This window comes from Lemur catta, chromosome 15, assembly GCF_020740605.2.
Source record: "Lemur catta isolate mLemCat1 chromosome 15, mLemCat1.pri, whole genome shotgun sequence".
NCBI lineage: Eukaryota > Metazoa > Chordata > Mammalia > Primates > Lemuridae > Lemur > Lemur catta.
Genome location: NC_059142.1, coordinates 15,357,884 through 15,372,920, shown reverse-complemented (window position 1 = coordinate 15,372,920; position 15,037 = coordinate 15,357,884). Strand labels below are relative to the sequence as shown.

The 15,037-nt window shown below is 44.9% G+C and overlaps 1 protein-coding gene across 1 annotated transcript; it reads right to left on the bottom strand.

Moving 5' to 3' along the window:
* Nucleotides 1–335: 335 nt before the first annotated feature.
* Nucleotides 336–1,404, bottom strand: LOC123620658 (olfactory receptor 3A2). Its single transcript, XM_045526097.1, has one exon. It carries the CDS (start codon nt 1,352–1,354, stop codon nt 413–415), a length of 942 nt encoding a protein of 313 aa, XP_045382053.1. The 5' UTR covers nt 1,355–1,404; the 3' UTR covers nt 336–412.
* Nucleotides 1,405–15,037: the final 13,633 nt, after the last annotated feature.

Sequence of the window (15,037 nt, the reverse complement as noted above, 5' to 3'; positions counted from 1 at the left end):
CAGCCACTTGCCCAGGAGGCTTGCTTGGCAGTGCCCAACTTCATATCCTCCCTCTTTGTTTTTCTCCATAGCACATATCACCATGTGACGCACTACATGTGACGCTTACTTTGTCTACTTTTATAGCATGTGAGTTGTATGAGTGCAGAGATTTTTCTCTATTTCATTCATCAATGCTCTAAAAGACTGTCTGGATCATAGAAGTAATTCAATAAATATTTGTTGAGTGAATAAAGGAATGAATTATGCAGGGTCTCCTGCATTTGTATATGATAAATACAGAACACTGATCTTCAGGCATCAGGAGATAAGAAAAATGGTTATCGACTAATTTTTACTGGTTACTGCCTTCCTGGGAAATTTCCCTCAGTCCTGAAGAGGCAGGAAAGGAGAGACCTTGTCACCTCTCAGGTCATGACCGCCTCCCCACAAGTATCCGCCACAGAGCACCCTGAACATCAGTATTTCTGAGGCTGTAGATAAGTGGATTCAGCATGGGGTTGATAACAGTGTTGAAAACGCCAACCCCTTTATCCTTGTCCGAAGCTTCCTCTGAACCCAGACGCATGTAGTTGAAAATACCTGTCCCATAGAAGAGGAACACCACAGTGAGGTGAGAGCCACATGTGGAGAAGGCCTTCTTCCTGCCCTCTGCTGAGCGGATTTGTAGAACCGCAGCTGCCACGTGGATGTAGGAGACGAGGATGAGAATCACAGGTGCACCTACCATCAAAAAACCCAGAGCAAAGAGCAGCAGCTCATTGAGTTGGGTGCTGGAGCAGGAGAGCTGGAAGAGCTGTGGGAGGTCACAGTAGAAGTGATTGACCTCTTTAGGGCCACAGAAGTTGAGAGTAGTTAAGGCAATAGTGTGGGTCAGTGCATTGGTGAAGGCACAAGTCCAGGATGCAGTCACCAACATCCTCTGGACCGTCTGGCTCATGCGGGTGCTATAGGTGAGGGGCCGGCAGATGGCCAGGAATCGGTCATAGGCCATGGCGGTCAACAGGAAGCAGTCCATCCCAGCCAGAAGGTGGAAGAAGAATAGTTGTGTAAGGCAGGCTCCGTATGAAATTGTATGCTTGTGGGACAAGAGATGACTTAACATTGCAGGAACAGTGACAGTGATACATCCAACATCCAGCACTGATAGGTTCCCCAGGAAGAAGTACATGGGGGTGTGGAGTTTGGGCTCCACCAAGATGGCGGCCAGGATGCTGAGGTTGCCCCCGACTGTAACCAGGTAGGCGAAGAGGAAGAGCACAAAGACCACAGACTGCATCTCTTCTGTTTCCACTAGGCCCAGTAGAGCGAACTCAACAACAGCAGTTCTGTTGGTCCCAGCTTCTGGCTCCATGAGTTCCTGTAAGGAAATGTCCCAGCAGGGGAGGTATCAGTCCGCTCATTCACTTACTCAACACAGACATTTTAAACCATTTGTGTTCAAAGCCCTGTAGTGAGTTCCCAGTGTCTAGGTGAGCATTTTCTGGGGACCCTGGCCATCCCTCACACACTGACCTCTACCAACTAAATGCCTTAGCCCTGCTCTTGGTTGAGATGCCCAATGCCACCACCACCTTGTCCCTCCCATCCTCTGCTAGCCGAGTGGGTCACAATACTTGGGGAAATAAAATAAGGTAAAAGATCTAATGTACAACATGAGGACCAGAGTTAATAAAGTGTATTTAGGGTTTTGCTAAATGAATAGATTACAGCTGCTCTTGCCACGGGGCAACTGTGTGAGATGATGGGTATGTTGATTTGTTTCACTATAGCAACCATTTTACTATGTGTGTGTATCCCATAACATCATGTTGTTTACCTTAAATATGCACAATAAAATTTATTTAAAAAAATGATAAAAGAAGGCTTCTTCTTTGAATATAGTAAGATTTAGGTGGAATTTCCTCATTGTTCTCTGAGGGATGAGCCAAAGCAGATTTCAAAATAGAAATCCAAAGAAACTAGAAAGCGTTTAAAAACGTAACCTGGCTTTAAAGCGTTCTAGAAATAAGTGAAAATCAAGTGAAGGTATGGCAAGAATCAGGGAGAAGATACCCATGATTGTGGGTGTCAGACCAGCTGAGTACATTTCTCCAAGGTAAGGGAGCCTACTCTGAAGTGTACATTTAAAATCCCTTGTTCAATAAATCACTAGTGTTAGTGTTGTTACTTAAGCCCTTATACTGGACTTTGTTTAATGTGAAATTATTTATTTCGTGTATGTTGTCTGCTACTCCTCTCTAAAGTCAAACCTGTAAGCACAGCCTGTGGGTTGGCTGCTGACAGGGGGAGTTAGGACTCTGCATTGCACAGTCACTGACTGGATTTCCACTTGTCCTTGACTCAGGCTGGTAGATGGACCAATGGCCCTAAGGATATGTCCTCAAAGGAAGAAGGCATATACTTGGAAACCCAGATTGAATTAAGTCTTTTAGATTTTATGTCAAGCTCTGGATCAGAAAATATCAATGTCTCTATTGCCCAATGAATAAGCAGGGCTATAGCTTTATTACGAGCAATGTCATACCCTTGCACAGAATTGCTGGGAATCAGAGGATGGGAAGCATTTGGAGTCTGTTAACTCTAACAGAAGGGGAAGAGTGATGATCACCTGAGCAGGGGCTGTGAAATTCAGGGGCAGGAGTGGTTAAGGAGATCCCAGAAATCAGAGGTGCTGTAGCAGTAGGACGGATATGACTGTCTGGGGATATGGTCACCAAATAAGTTTTTTAAATCTCTTGTTGATAAAAATGAGAATTGAGTGCACACATTGGTGGCCTAATCTTCTCTGGTCTCAGTTTGGATCTGAGAAGCAGAGGAGGCAGTACTGAATGAGAAGCCCCTCCCAGGCAAGCGGATTGTGCAGAGTTTAGGTGAGACTGTAGGAGTAAGAAGACTGCACTGTCTGCTCTGACTATAGAGAAGTCAAGGCAAATGCACTCACACACAACCTTGAACCCAGGACAGTGCAGAGTCTCAGCATCAGCTACACATTAGCATTACGTGGGACCTTTAGACAACCATGATGCTTGGATTTCACACCCAAGCTAACTAAGTCAGAATCTCTGAAGGAGAGACTCAGGCACCAGGACTTTTTAAAGCACCCACCTGATCACTGCTGTCTCAGAATTTCAGTGAACAGCTACTTCCAACTGCCAGCTCTTTCTCGCCACTTCCTAAAATGAAGACGTAGTCCTCTATCATTTTCCTTTTACTGGTAATCCTGAAAGGAGAAGAGACAGTTTGAAAAACCACACATAAAAGTTACAGAAATTAAAGATATCTTGCAAAGGTGTGGTGGTCGGTATTTCCAGCCACAATTCCTGACCCTCTGTTAGATGAGATGCTCAGCTCCCTTGATTATTGCAATCACCTGGGAGGCTTTAAGAAGAAAATACTGATTCTCAGGCCTTTCACCAAGAATCCTGATTGAATTGGCTTAATTGGTGACACCTGGGTAAGGGTAAGTCATTAAACCTTCCCAGGGAGTTCTAATGTCCAGCCAGGACAGAGAACCTCTGACAGATTTGCAACCTGGGGGGTGTAATAATGGCTTCTTGCTCCCCTCTTCCCTGCTCTTCTCCTTACTGGATGTAAAAGAACTCTTCCAGGTTATGTAGCCCCTGCCACAAAGACCCCTCCACCTAGGCTTGCAGTCAAGGCAGTGACCACAGACTGACCCACAGTTTCAAGTGGACAAAGTGCATCTCCCCGGGCCCTCTATTACAGCAAGAAGACGTCTCCAATGTGAGGCTGTCTCAATGACCAGCCTCCCAAATGAGGCAGAGGGGAAACTGCAGAGATGCGGTGATCTCTAAGATGTCCTTAAAATTCCAAGATTACTTGATTTGGGGTAGGGCAGAAATCATCCTCAGGCCTGATTATCATTGATAGACTTGGTAACTAATCAATGCTTTGCAAATCAACAGGTCAATGTTGGATAACAGCTCTTTACTTATGTTATATTAAAAACAGTTCATTACTCCCATTTCCCCACATTTTAACTCAAGCATTAGATTGTTACTCTAGGATTTTCCGCCCCTTTGCTTCTCTTGTTTTTGCTTCCTGCAGTGCTTTCCTCCAACTCCACATGACCAAGTATTTCAAGACTTGATTCAAATGTTAGTTGCTGAATTTATTCTTCCTTGAAAATTTCCCATCTCTCTTTTTCTCTCACACTCTCTCTCCCTATTTACCACTACAAACTATTTTTCAGAACTTATGACTGTTTACCTTCTAGCTCAGTCATTTCTCTATAGAGCTTGTCTCTCCTACTTCACTGTAAGGGACTTGAGGACAGAATATATGTTGGATTCATTTTTTCAATAGCAATGCTCATCATAATACTAAATACATAGTAGTTACCCAATATTTCTTAAATAAATAAATGGGTGGTCCTAATATTATATGATTTCTGAGAAAGAGAGCATTGGAATGAGCTAGAGTTGTCATGGAAGACTTTATAGACACATTGGGATTTAACCTAGATTTTATGGATTAGTATGAGTTAGAGGAACTGTGGGGTTCAGTGCAGGGCTGTGGCAGGAACCCTTTTGTATTAAGAGACAAGTGGGTCATGAACCAATCCATATGCTGACATGTTTTCACTTAAATCTCCCCAAACAGTAAGGTTCTTACAGACAAGCACATCATGGCCAAGGACGGAAGAGCCACAAAACAGCTGCTGCCAACCCTCAGAAGGCTAGAGGTACAGCTCACTTAAACTCTGGGATTCTGGGATGACCTCAGGTCACCTGAGACACCCCATCCAGAGTGTCTGGCAGGGTCACCACGAGGCCCTCCTTCATGACCACTCTCCAGGCTGTCCTTACTGAGCTGTGACAGCTCCCTATGCTGGAACTCCAACCCATCCCTTCAGGTTCCCAGCGATGAAAATGCTCAACAAAGGCTTTGCTGGAGAGAAGGTCCTAGGCTGCCTGATGCAGCAGGTGTGGGCAGTGAGCTGGACTCCACAAGTCCCCTCACACTCAGTGACAGAGAGCAGGCTTCGCCTGAGAGGGGGCATGGACAGTGGGGACCACAAAAGGAGCCAGGACCTCTTGATTGTACTCCCAGCTCTTCCCCTAAATAGTTTTTCCCTTTCAGGGGCATCTGAGGAACTGTGTATAGTCAGGTTTATTAAGCTGTTGGGAACAGAAGCCCCTTCTCTGTTTTGTGAGAGCAGAGGAAGGACTCCTGGGAATACTCACCCTGGAAGGGACATAGAAGCCAGAGGGGCTTCTTCAGGAAAGAAGGTGAGGAGCTGTGTGGACCCAGTTATCCACCCAGAAAGCAAGCAAGTAGCTGTATGTTAGAAAGGAGAGGAGAACAAGCTGATATCCTCTCTGTCATGGGGCTATTTTTCCTGCAGAGTTATCCTTTGGGGGACTCAGAAATTAGCCCTCCCAGGAGAGCGGAGCAGTGTGGGGAGAGAGGTATGGAAAGTGAAGCCTCTCAAACCCTTCACGCAGATGGCGGCCACGTCTCATGTTTCTGGAGTTTAGACCTCACAGAAGGCTTCACCTCTGGTGCTGGCTTTCTGGGCAGGTGGTTAGGGCAGGTGAGGCAGCTCCACTTCCTGGTGGGTGACTGAGGTCTCGAGGACTTGCACTTATCCTCAGAGTCCCAGGGAGGGGCGAGGTGCAGGTGGGGACGAGATATGGGTTTCCTAAAGCAGGGATTTTCTTTCCCAGATGTCAACCTGAGGGTCTGAGCAGAGATAAGCCAATTTCTGAACTTGCCTGGACCTGGGGATGAAGACGAGTCCCCAGAAGAAGAGGGAGTAGGCTTCTTCAAAGCCAGGGTCCTGATTAGTCCTCAGAAATGGGGTGCTTTTTCCATTCTTTGGGTACTTCACTTAATATAATAGGTTCCAACTCTCTCCAGGAGAACCAAAGAGATGTCGTATCACCGTTATTTCTTATAGCTGAGTAGTACTCCATGGTATACATATACCACAGTTTACTAATCCATTCGTGGATTGATGGGCACTTGGGTTGTTTCCACATCTTTGCAATTGTGAATTGTGGTGCTATAAACATTCGGGTACAGGTGTCTTTGTTATAGAATGACTTTTGTTCTTCTGGGTATATGCCCAATAATGGGATTGCTGGATTGAATGGTAGGTCTACTTGAATCTGTTTAAGGTATCTCCATATTGCTTTCCACAGGGGTTGCACTAGTTTGCAGTCCCACCAGCAGTGTATGAGTGTTCCTGTCTCTCCGCATCCACGCCAACATGTGTTGTTTTGGGATTTTTTTGATAAAGGCCATTCTCACCGGAGTTAAGTGGTATTTCATTGTGGTTTTGATTTGCATTTCCCTGATGATTAGGGATGTTGAGCATTTTTCATATGTTTGTTGGCCATTCTTATGTCTTCTTTTGAAAAATTTCTATTCATTGTCCTTTGCCCATTTTTTGCTAGGGTTGTTTGATTTTTTCTTGTTGATTTTCCTGAGTTCTAAATAGATTCTAGTTATCAGTCCTTTATCGGATGTGCAGCATTGGAAAATTTTTTCCTATTCTGTAGGCTGTCTGTTTGCTCTCGTAACTGTTTCTTTGGCTGTGCAGAAGCTTTTTAATTTAATCAGATCCCATTTATTTATTTTTGTTGTTGCTGTGATTGCCTTCAGGGTCTTCTTCATAAATTCTTTGCCTAGGCCAATGTCTATAAGAGTCTGTCCCACATTTTATTCTAGAATTCTTATAGTTTCACATCTAAGATTTAAGTCTGTTATCCACCGTGATTTGATTTTTGTGAGAGGTAAAAAGTGTGGATCCTGTTTCAGTCTTCTACATGTGGCTATCCAGTTTTCCCAGCACGATTTATTGAACAAGGATTCTTTCCCCCAGAGTATGTTTTTGTCTGCTTTGTCAAAGATTAGATGGCTATATGAGGATGGTTTTATATCTGGATTTTCTGTTCTGTTCCACTGGTATGTGTCCCTGCACTTGTGCCAATACCGTGTGGTTTTAATAACTACAGCCTTGTAGTATAGTTTGAAGTCTGGTAAATTAATACCTCCCATTTTGTTCTTATTGCCTAAAATTGCTTTTGCTAAACGGGGTCTTCTCTGGTTCCATACAAAGCATAAAATTATTTTTTCTATATCTGTGAAAAATGATGTTGGTAATTTAATAGGGATTATAGACATTTTAACAATGTTGATTCTTCTGATTCATGAGCATGGTTTAGTTTTCCACCTGTTTACATGCTCTGCGATTTCCTTCCTCAGTGTTTCATAGTTCTCCCTGTAGAGGTCCTTTACCTCCTTAGTTAAATATATTCTTAGGTATTTTATTTTCTTTGTTGCTATTGTGAAGGATATTGAGTCCTTAATTTGGTTCTCAGTTTGACTGTTATTGGCATATATGAATGCCTCTGATTTGTGTGTATTGATTTTATATCCTGATCCTTTACTGAATTCATTTATCAATTCCAGGAGTCTCTTGGTTGAATCCTTGGGTTTTTCTAGATATAATAAAATATCACCAAAGAGTGAGAGTTTGATCTCTTTTGTCCCTATCTGGACACCCTTGATTCTGCTCTCGTGTCTGATTGCTCTCGCAAGGACTTGCAGCACTATGTTGGATAGCAGTGGGGACAGTGGGCAACCTTGTCTGCTTCCAGTTCTAAGTGGGAATGTTTTCAATTTTTCCCCATTCAGTATGATGTTGGCTGTGGGTTTGTCATATATGGCTTAAAAACCAATAATTTTAAATAAATTTATAGAACTGTGCTATTGCCACAATACAGTTTTTACTATTTCTCAACAAAATCTCTCATGACCATTTCAAGGCAATCCCTACCTTTGGGCCCAGACATCCACTGATCTGCTTTCTATCTCTATAAGTTTTGCCTTTTCTGGACATTTAGTATAAATGGAATCATACACTGCTTTCATTTAGCATGCTGTTTTGGAGGTGTATCCATGTAGCATGTAGTTTGCTGATTTTTATTGCTAGTAGTATTCCATTGTATGCAAATGCTACATTTTTAATCTATTCACCAATTCACAGACATATGGGATTTTCAGTTTTTGGCTATAAGGTACTATAATGTACAAGACTTTCTGGCAAGCATATATTGTCATCTCTCTTGAGTAAATTTCTACCAAAGGACTTGCAGGATTGTATGTTTCACTATTTTGGAAACTTATCATATGGTTTTCCAAAGTGACTGTGCCATTTTATATTCTCACCAGCAACGTATCTGTTTCTCAACATCCTCTCCAATACTTATTGTATTTTTTTTTTACTATAAGCATTTGTGGATATGCAGCAGTATCTTTATGTTTCTAATTTATATTTTCTTAATGACTAAGGATACTGAGTATCTTTCCATGTGCTCATTAGCCATTCATATATATTCTTGGTGAAATCTCTATTCTTTTAATTGGGTTGTTTGTCTTCATATTGAGTTTTATATGTTCTTTATATATTCTGGGTATAAAATCTTTTATTAGATATACATGATTGTAACTATTTTTTCCAGTCTATGGCTTGTATTTTCACGTTCTTAATGTTGTCTTTGGAAGTGTAAACATTTTTAATAAACATTTTTAATTTTAGTGAAGCTGAAATAATCATTTTTCCTTCCCCTCGTTGCTTTTGATGTCATAGCAAAGAATGAGCTAACGTAAGGTCACAGATTTTGTTCTAGAAGTTTTATAGTTTTAGCTCCTACACTCAGATAAATAATCCATTTTGAGAAATCTTTGTTTCTGGTGAGAGGTAAGGGTTTAAATTCACAGGTTTGCCTGGGTATCTCTGATTGTGCCAGCAGTACTTGTTACAAAGACTATCTTTGCTCATTGAATTGCCTTAGCACCTTGTCAAAAATACATTGAACTAAATGTAGGCGTTTATTTCTGGACTCTCAATCCTGTGCCATTGATCTAAAATAAGCCAGAACAAAGAGAAAGAGAGAGAGAGAGAGAGAGAGAGAGAGAGAGAGAGGAAACAGCCTATATAATTTAATTTGATATAAAGTTCCAGAAAATGCAAACCAATTTATAGTGACAGAGAGTGGATGAGTGGTTGCCTGGTGACAGTGTGGGTGGGCTGGCAGAGGTGGGAGGAAGGATTACAAAGGGGCGTTAAGAAACTTCAAGAGGTGATGGATATGTTAATTTTCTTGATGTTTATGGCTCCATGGGTGTATACACTCACCAAAATATATCAAAATTTTCACTTTAAATATGAGCAGTTTGTTGTATGTCAATTACAACTCAGTAAACCTACTTTTAAAATGTGTGAGCACATAAAAAGAAAAAAAGAGAGAAAATATCAGCAGTCAATTCTCATGAGAAGGGATATAATCTTGGAAAAGAAGAAAAAAAACTCAAATATTTTTTAACTAGCAAAATAAAAGATGCAAACTAAAATAATGATATATAATTTTCTTTCTATCAAACTGGGGAACTGGGGGATTGTTTTCAAGTGGTAATTTGAGTGCCAGGGACTGGGAGGTGTGTGTGTAAATGGTGCAACTTTCTTCTAGGGGACACCTTTAGTAACATCAAGTACATATCAAAGCCCCTAAAATGGTTTATCCATTGATCCAGTAACTCTATTGCTCCATTTCTAAGAATGCATCCTAAGGAAATAATCAAAGATGTGCACAAACAGTTGCATGCAAGGATGATGTGCTTTTCAATGTTTGGCCTGTTTGCTATCAGATTCATGCCCACCATTATTGTCCTGTTTCAAGTTAAAAAAAAAAAAAAAAAAGAGAACCCACAGTTCCCAGGCTCTGTTGTCCTTAGGTTTCTGGATAGTTTTCACCAGGGGAGGCACTGGCAGAAAATCAGGAGATTAGAGGCTGGGAGAACCGAAGGTGCATCTCAACTCTCTCTCTGCTTTTTGTGGCCTCACCAGAAGCAGCTCTGTCTTTTCCGTGTCTCAGCTACCAGCAGAGAGGAAGCTCTTGCTTGTGTTTCCAGCACTTTCCAAGCAGTTCCTGCCAGAGTTCTCATTCCTACTAGATAGTTCTATGTCATAGCTCCTCACATCGTCCCTTCACCTCTAAGGTTTTCCTGCTCTCCCTAGATACTGAGTTGCTCACTGACTTTGGCTTCTCAGTGCTTCCAGCAACTGAATAGCAAACTTCCTGTATTAAACTCCCTCTGAAATACCTGGAGCAGTGTCTCATTTCCTGGCCAGTCTCTGACTAATACAGATATTGATCGTAATGATAATTTTCCTACCACAAATTTGAAAATTAGATATCTAGTAATACATCACTTGATAAAATGTATTATGGTATATCCAGATGATAGAATAGTTTGCAGACAATAAAATCATGTTTTCAAAACACATTTAAGGAATTTTAAAAATGTGATATAAAATTGTATGACAAGCACAATAGTATAAGATTTTTTTTTTTTTTCTTAGACAGAGTCTCGCTCTGTTGCCTGGGCTACAGTGAGTGCCGTGGTGTCAGCCTAGCTCACAGCAACCTCAAACTCCTGGGCTTAAGCGATCCTACTGCCTCAGCCTCCCAAATAGCTGGGACTACAGGCATGCGCCACCATGCCTGGCTAATTTTTTCTATATATATATTTTTAGTTGTCCATATAATTTCTTTCTATTTTTTTTAGTAGAGACAAGGTCTCACTCTTGCTCAGGCTGGTCTCGAGCTCCTGAGCTCAAGCGATCTGCCCGCCTGGGCCTCCCAGAGTGCTGGGATTACAGGTGTGAGCCACCGCACCCAGCCAAGATTTTTTAAAAATGAATTATTTATCGCTCATGAGAATGTGAAATGATACATCCACTCTGGAAAAGAATACAGGTAGGTTTTTTTTTAATATATAAAGTTTAATATATATATGCCTACCCTATAATCTGTCAATCCCACTACTGGGTATTTATACTAGAAAAATGAGAATTTATGTTCTTACTAAAACCCGTACATAGATGTTCATAAAAGCTTTATCTGTAATAGTCAAAAACTGGAAACAACCCAAATGACCTTCTATGGATGAGTGGCCAGACTGTGGTACAACCACACCATGGAGTATTACTTAGCAATTAAAGGATCCACATTACTGACATACACAACAACTTGAATGGATCTCAAGGGTATTACACTGAGCAAAAAAGACGCACTCTCAAAAGGCTACATTTCATACAATTCCATTTATATAATATCCTCAAAGTGATGCAACTGTAGTGACGGATAACAGATCAGTGCATGCTGGGGCTACTGTTAAGGGGAGGGGTAAGATGAAGGAGTCTCTTTGTGTTGATGGAACAGTTTTGTATACTGGTTGCAGTGATATTAATAATAACACAAATCTACACAGAGAATAAAATGTCAGTGAAATACACACCAAGAAAAGGTGCATGTAAAAAGTGGTGAAAATCAACTGTAGTGTATGGTTTAACAGTTAATAGCACTGTACCAATGGCAATGCTCTGATTTTGACTATGTACTGTGGATATATAAAGTTGAGTACAGGTTTCACAGGAACTCTCTGTGCTATTTTATAATTGCTGTGGCTTTTAAACTGTTTGAATATAAAACAATCATAATAAAAAAGATGTGAGGCCCTCTGGCCTCAAGCGGATTGCTGGAGCCACAGCGGGGAGGTCTGTGAGTTTGATTTGGATGGTGAGGAAGCCAACGTGGACGGATCTGACAGCGGAGTGCTGTGGGCTTCCGAGATGCGATGCGCAGGGAGAGTGTCCGCGCTCCCGCCCCCCGTGGGAAAACCTCCCTGTTTGCCTAGGGGAGAGTCTATGGTGAGGGAGAGCGCAGCCCCGGGTGCCATAGCAACCAGGTGCAGGTCATTCAGGTGCTGGGACTGAGCAGGAGTGGCAGCCCCTCCCCCACTGTGCCGGGTCCCACCAGGGCTCTGAGACAGGCAAGACCAAAGCCAGTCCCTGGGGCAGCCCGTGGAGAAGCTGGAGCGTTTGCTTTCTCGCTGAGCTGAGGGGAAGGCTCACGGCAAGTCCTTTCTCACCAGTCCAGACTGCTGTCTGTGCTCCCAGGGCTCCTGGGTGTCCTTGGCCTTTCCTGTGGGCTTCAGTGCGGCTGGTTTCATGCTTGTCTGTGTGTACGAGCCTAAACTGGTTCCAGACTTCTCCCAAGGGGAACTGCTGTGTGTGTCATTGCTGAGTCTGAGTGCCTGGGTGAGGGAAAGGCCAGGACTTCCTATGCTGCCATTTTTCTGCTGTCACCTACAAGCTTTTTCTTTTTGATTGGTTTTCTTTTCCTTCTTTCTCCTTGTCCCTGCATCACTGAATTCCCTTCCACAAAGTCACCAGGTTACTAAGCAAACACTGCCATTTCTGTAATCCAGTCCTATGTAGACCTGTAGACTTATGTTCACATACATATTTATCTATCCAAATTTGGCATTGCTTACAAAAATGGGGGTGTATATATGAGCTTTCTGCATCTTGATTTTGACTACGCAATACCTTGTATAAATTCTTTTGAGTTACCAGGTATAGTTCTCCTTTATAACAGTCATTATGAAATGTTAGTAACTGTGTAACATTCAATGTGAAAGGGTACCATTATTTATTTAGTCATTTTCCTACTGAGGGCATTCGCTTTGTATCTACTTTTTTACCACTACAAACAAACAATAGCACATGTGTTTTCAGGTACACTGGGGCTTTTATTTTAGTAGGATAAAGCTCCAGGAGCAGCGTCTCTTGGCCAGATGGCTTACAGCCCGCCACTGGCCAGGGCTGCAGGCCGGTCAGAGGGGGGAAGGCAGCAGGCTGCCTGGGCAGCTGGGCTGTAGGACGGGGTGGGCCTACGGCTTCCTCTGGAACTCCTTCATGTCCCCCTTGTAGTAACACAGTTACTGTCCGTGAGGGAGCCAAGATATGCGTTTAGGGGCAGCTGCTGGGCAAAAAGGCTACGGTTTGGGTGACCCTGAAGGACTGTCCAGGCCTGCCCATGCCACTGGCGATCTGCGCTGAGGCACTGCTGCCACTCGGTGCTCTGCTGCCAGCATGCCCCTTCTGGAAAACGGTGGAATTCTTCCAGAAGGCAGGAGGAGACCGAGGCTGGAAGATGACAGCCTTGGAAGGAGGGGTGGTGTCCATGGCATGGGGGTCAAAGGCCGGCGTGGACGATGGTATAGCAGAGGCCCTGCCCACTGGAGTGGGGGCGATTGGAGGAGCCATGGTGGGGAGGCTCGTGACGACAGGGGCCCTGGGAAAAGGGGGTCTCTCCTGCTGCCCAGCAGGGCTCCCGAATGTGGGCTGACGGGTGGGGCAGCGGACCGTAGGTGGAGCGGGGTTGATGGGGACCCTGATCTTTGCAGGGATGTGGGGATAGATCACATTAGGGGTTGGGGGAGAGGTGAAAACATGAGCTGCAGAAGGGAGAGTTGTATCCATATGGGTGACCTCAGGGTGTAAATGAGGTCCCTGGGTCACACAGGCAGATGGGCTCCCTTGGACGGTTGACTTGGCTGCTGGGGAAGAGATGAATGTGCCCCTGAGCAAAGCAGGGTTCCTGGGGGAAGGGACTAGAGGACCAGTGGGGAAGGAAAGAGTAGAATGGGTAGGGAATGAGGGAGAAGAGATGGGGAGGGAAATGGGAGGAGAGGAAGGTAAGGAAAGGGAAGAAGGGGTGTGGAAGGATGGAGGAGGAGGGGAATCCACACTCATGGGAGTGGGGGACTCGGTTCTGCAGTGGGGCAGCATCAAGGAGAAGGGTAGGGGCCCAGGAGGTGCAGGCAGGTGCGAGGCGGGAGGCGCTGCGGGGAGGCCTGAGAGGGCAGGGCTTCCGTCCCCCTCAGGTGGGGTCCCCGCAGCAGCGCTGGCCCTACGGGGAGGAGGAAGGGCAGCAGGAACAGGCGCAGGGCAGCTAGGGGTTGTGAGGCTTGCAGAGGAAGGTGGAGGGACAGGAAGGACCACAGGGGCAGCAGCCAAGTGAGGGGTGGGAGGAACTGGGTCAGGGTCAGGAGAGGCCCGGGGCTGGGAGGGGGCCATCCGAGCAGCAGGGGAGAGAGCGGGGGCAGGCTGGGTGGCCCCGCAGCTTCCCAGGGCCTCTGTCTTAACCTCCAAGGCCTCTGCTTTGTCCTGCACGACCTTGGTGTTTCTTTGATCCCCGATGCTCTCCCCCAAGGTGCCTCGGTCTTCCTCTGCTGCAGTGGCAGGCAGCTTCGCAGGTGGGCGCAGCTCACCTCTGTCCCATGACAGTGGCAGCAGCACAGGTGGTGGCAGCGGCAGCAGCGGTGGCATGGGCATTGTTCTCTTGAGGGGCCTTTTCCTGGTGGCCGAAGAGCTCCCACTCTGTTCGGCCTGTGACCCAGACATAGGCGCCTGGAGCGAGGCTGCAGAGCGGGGCCTTGGTGGCGCTGGTGGTTCGCCGCCTCCGGGAGGGCCCGTCTCCCCGTCCAGCCCGGGGATCTCGGCGACATCCTCCGGCGCCGCCCGCGCCGGCTCCTGCTCTGGCTCCTGCTCTTCCTCGGGCTCTTCCTCCTGCTCCTCCTGCTGCTCTGCTGTCACCTGGGCCCTCTCCTGCTTCTGCTCCTGGCAAGACATGGGGAGGTGGCTGGAGGTCATAGGCCAAGCCCACTGAATGATTTGAGGAACCGCCAGACTGTTTTGCAAAACAGCCATTTTACATTCCCGCCGGCAGTGCGTGAGGCGTCCAGCTTCTCCACACTCTCTCGAACTCTCATCTGACTTTCTCATTCTGCCATCCTAGTGCGTGTGACGTGGTGTCTCGTAGTTCTTTTGACTTGTGCTAATATTTCCCTGATGATCACTGATGTTGAGCATCTTTTCATATAATTCTTTAGTCTTAATGGCATGTAGGGAAGGAGAGGAGATAAACGAGTATATGGGATCTATTGTATTTAACTGCAAACACAGGAACTCATTTTAAATGTGTGATGCAAACAGTTGTTTTCCTCTAACTATTTGAAAACACTATATAGCAATCTTAAGTATTTATCAACGTGGAAAGGCTTCTACTTGTGTGTCACTTTCCCGTTATGCTCCCTTGTGAGTGACAGGCTGCAACACGTGCCTGAGTCTGTGCTGTGCAGACCTCGGCCTGCA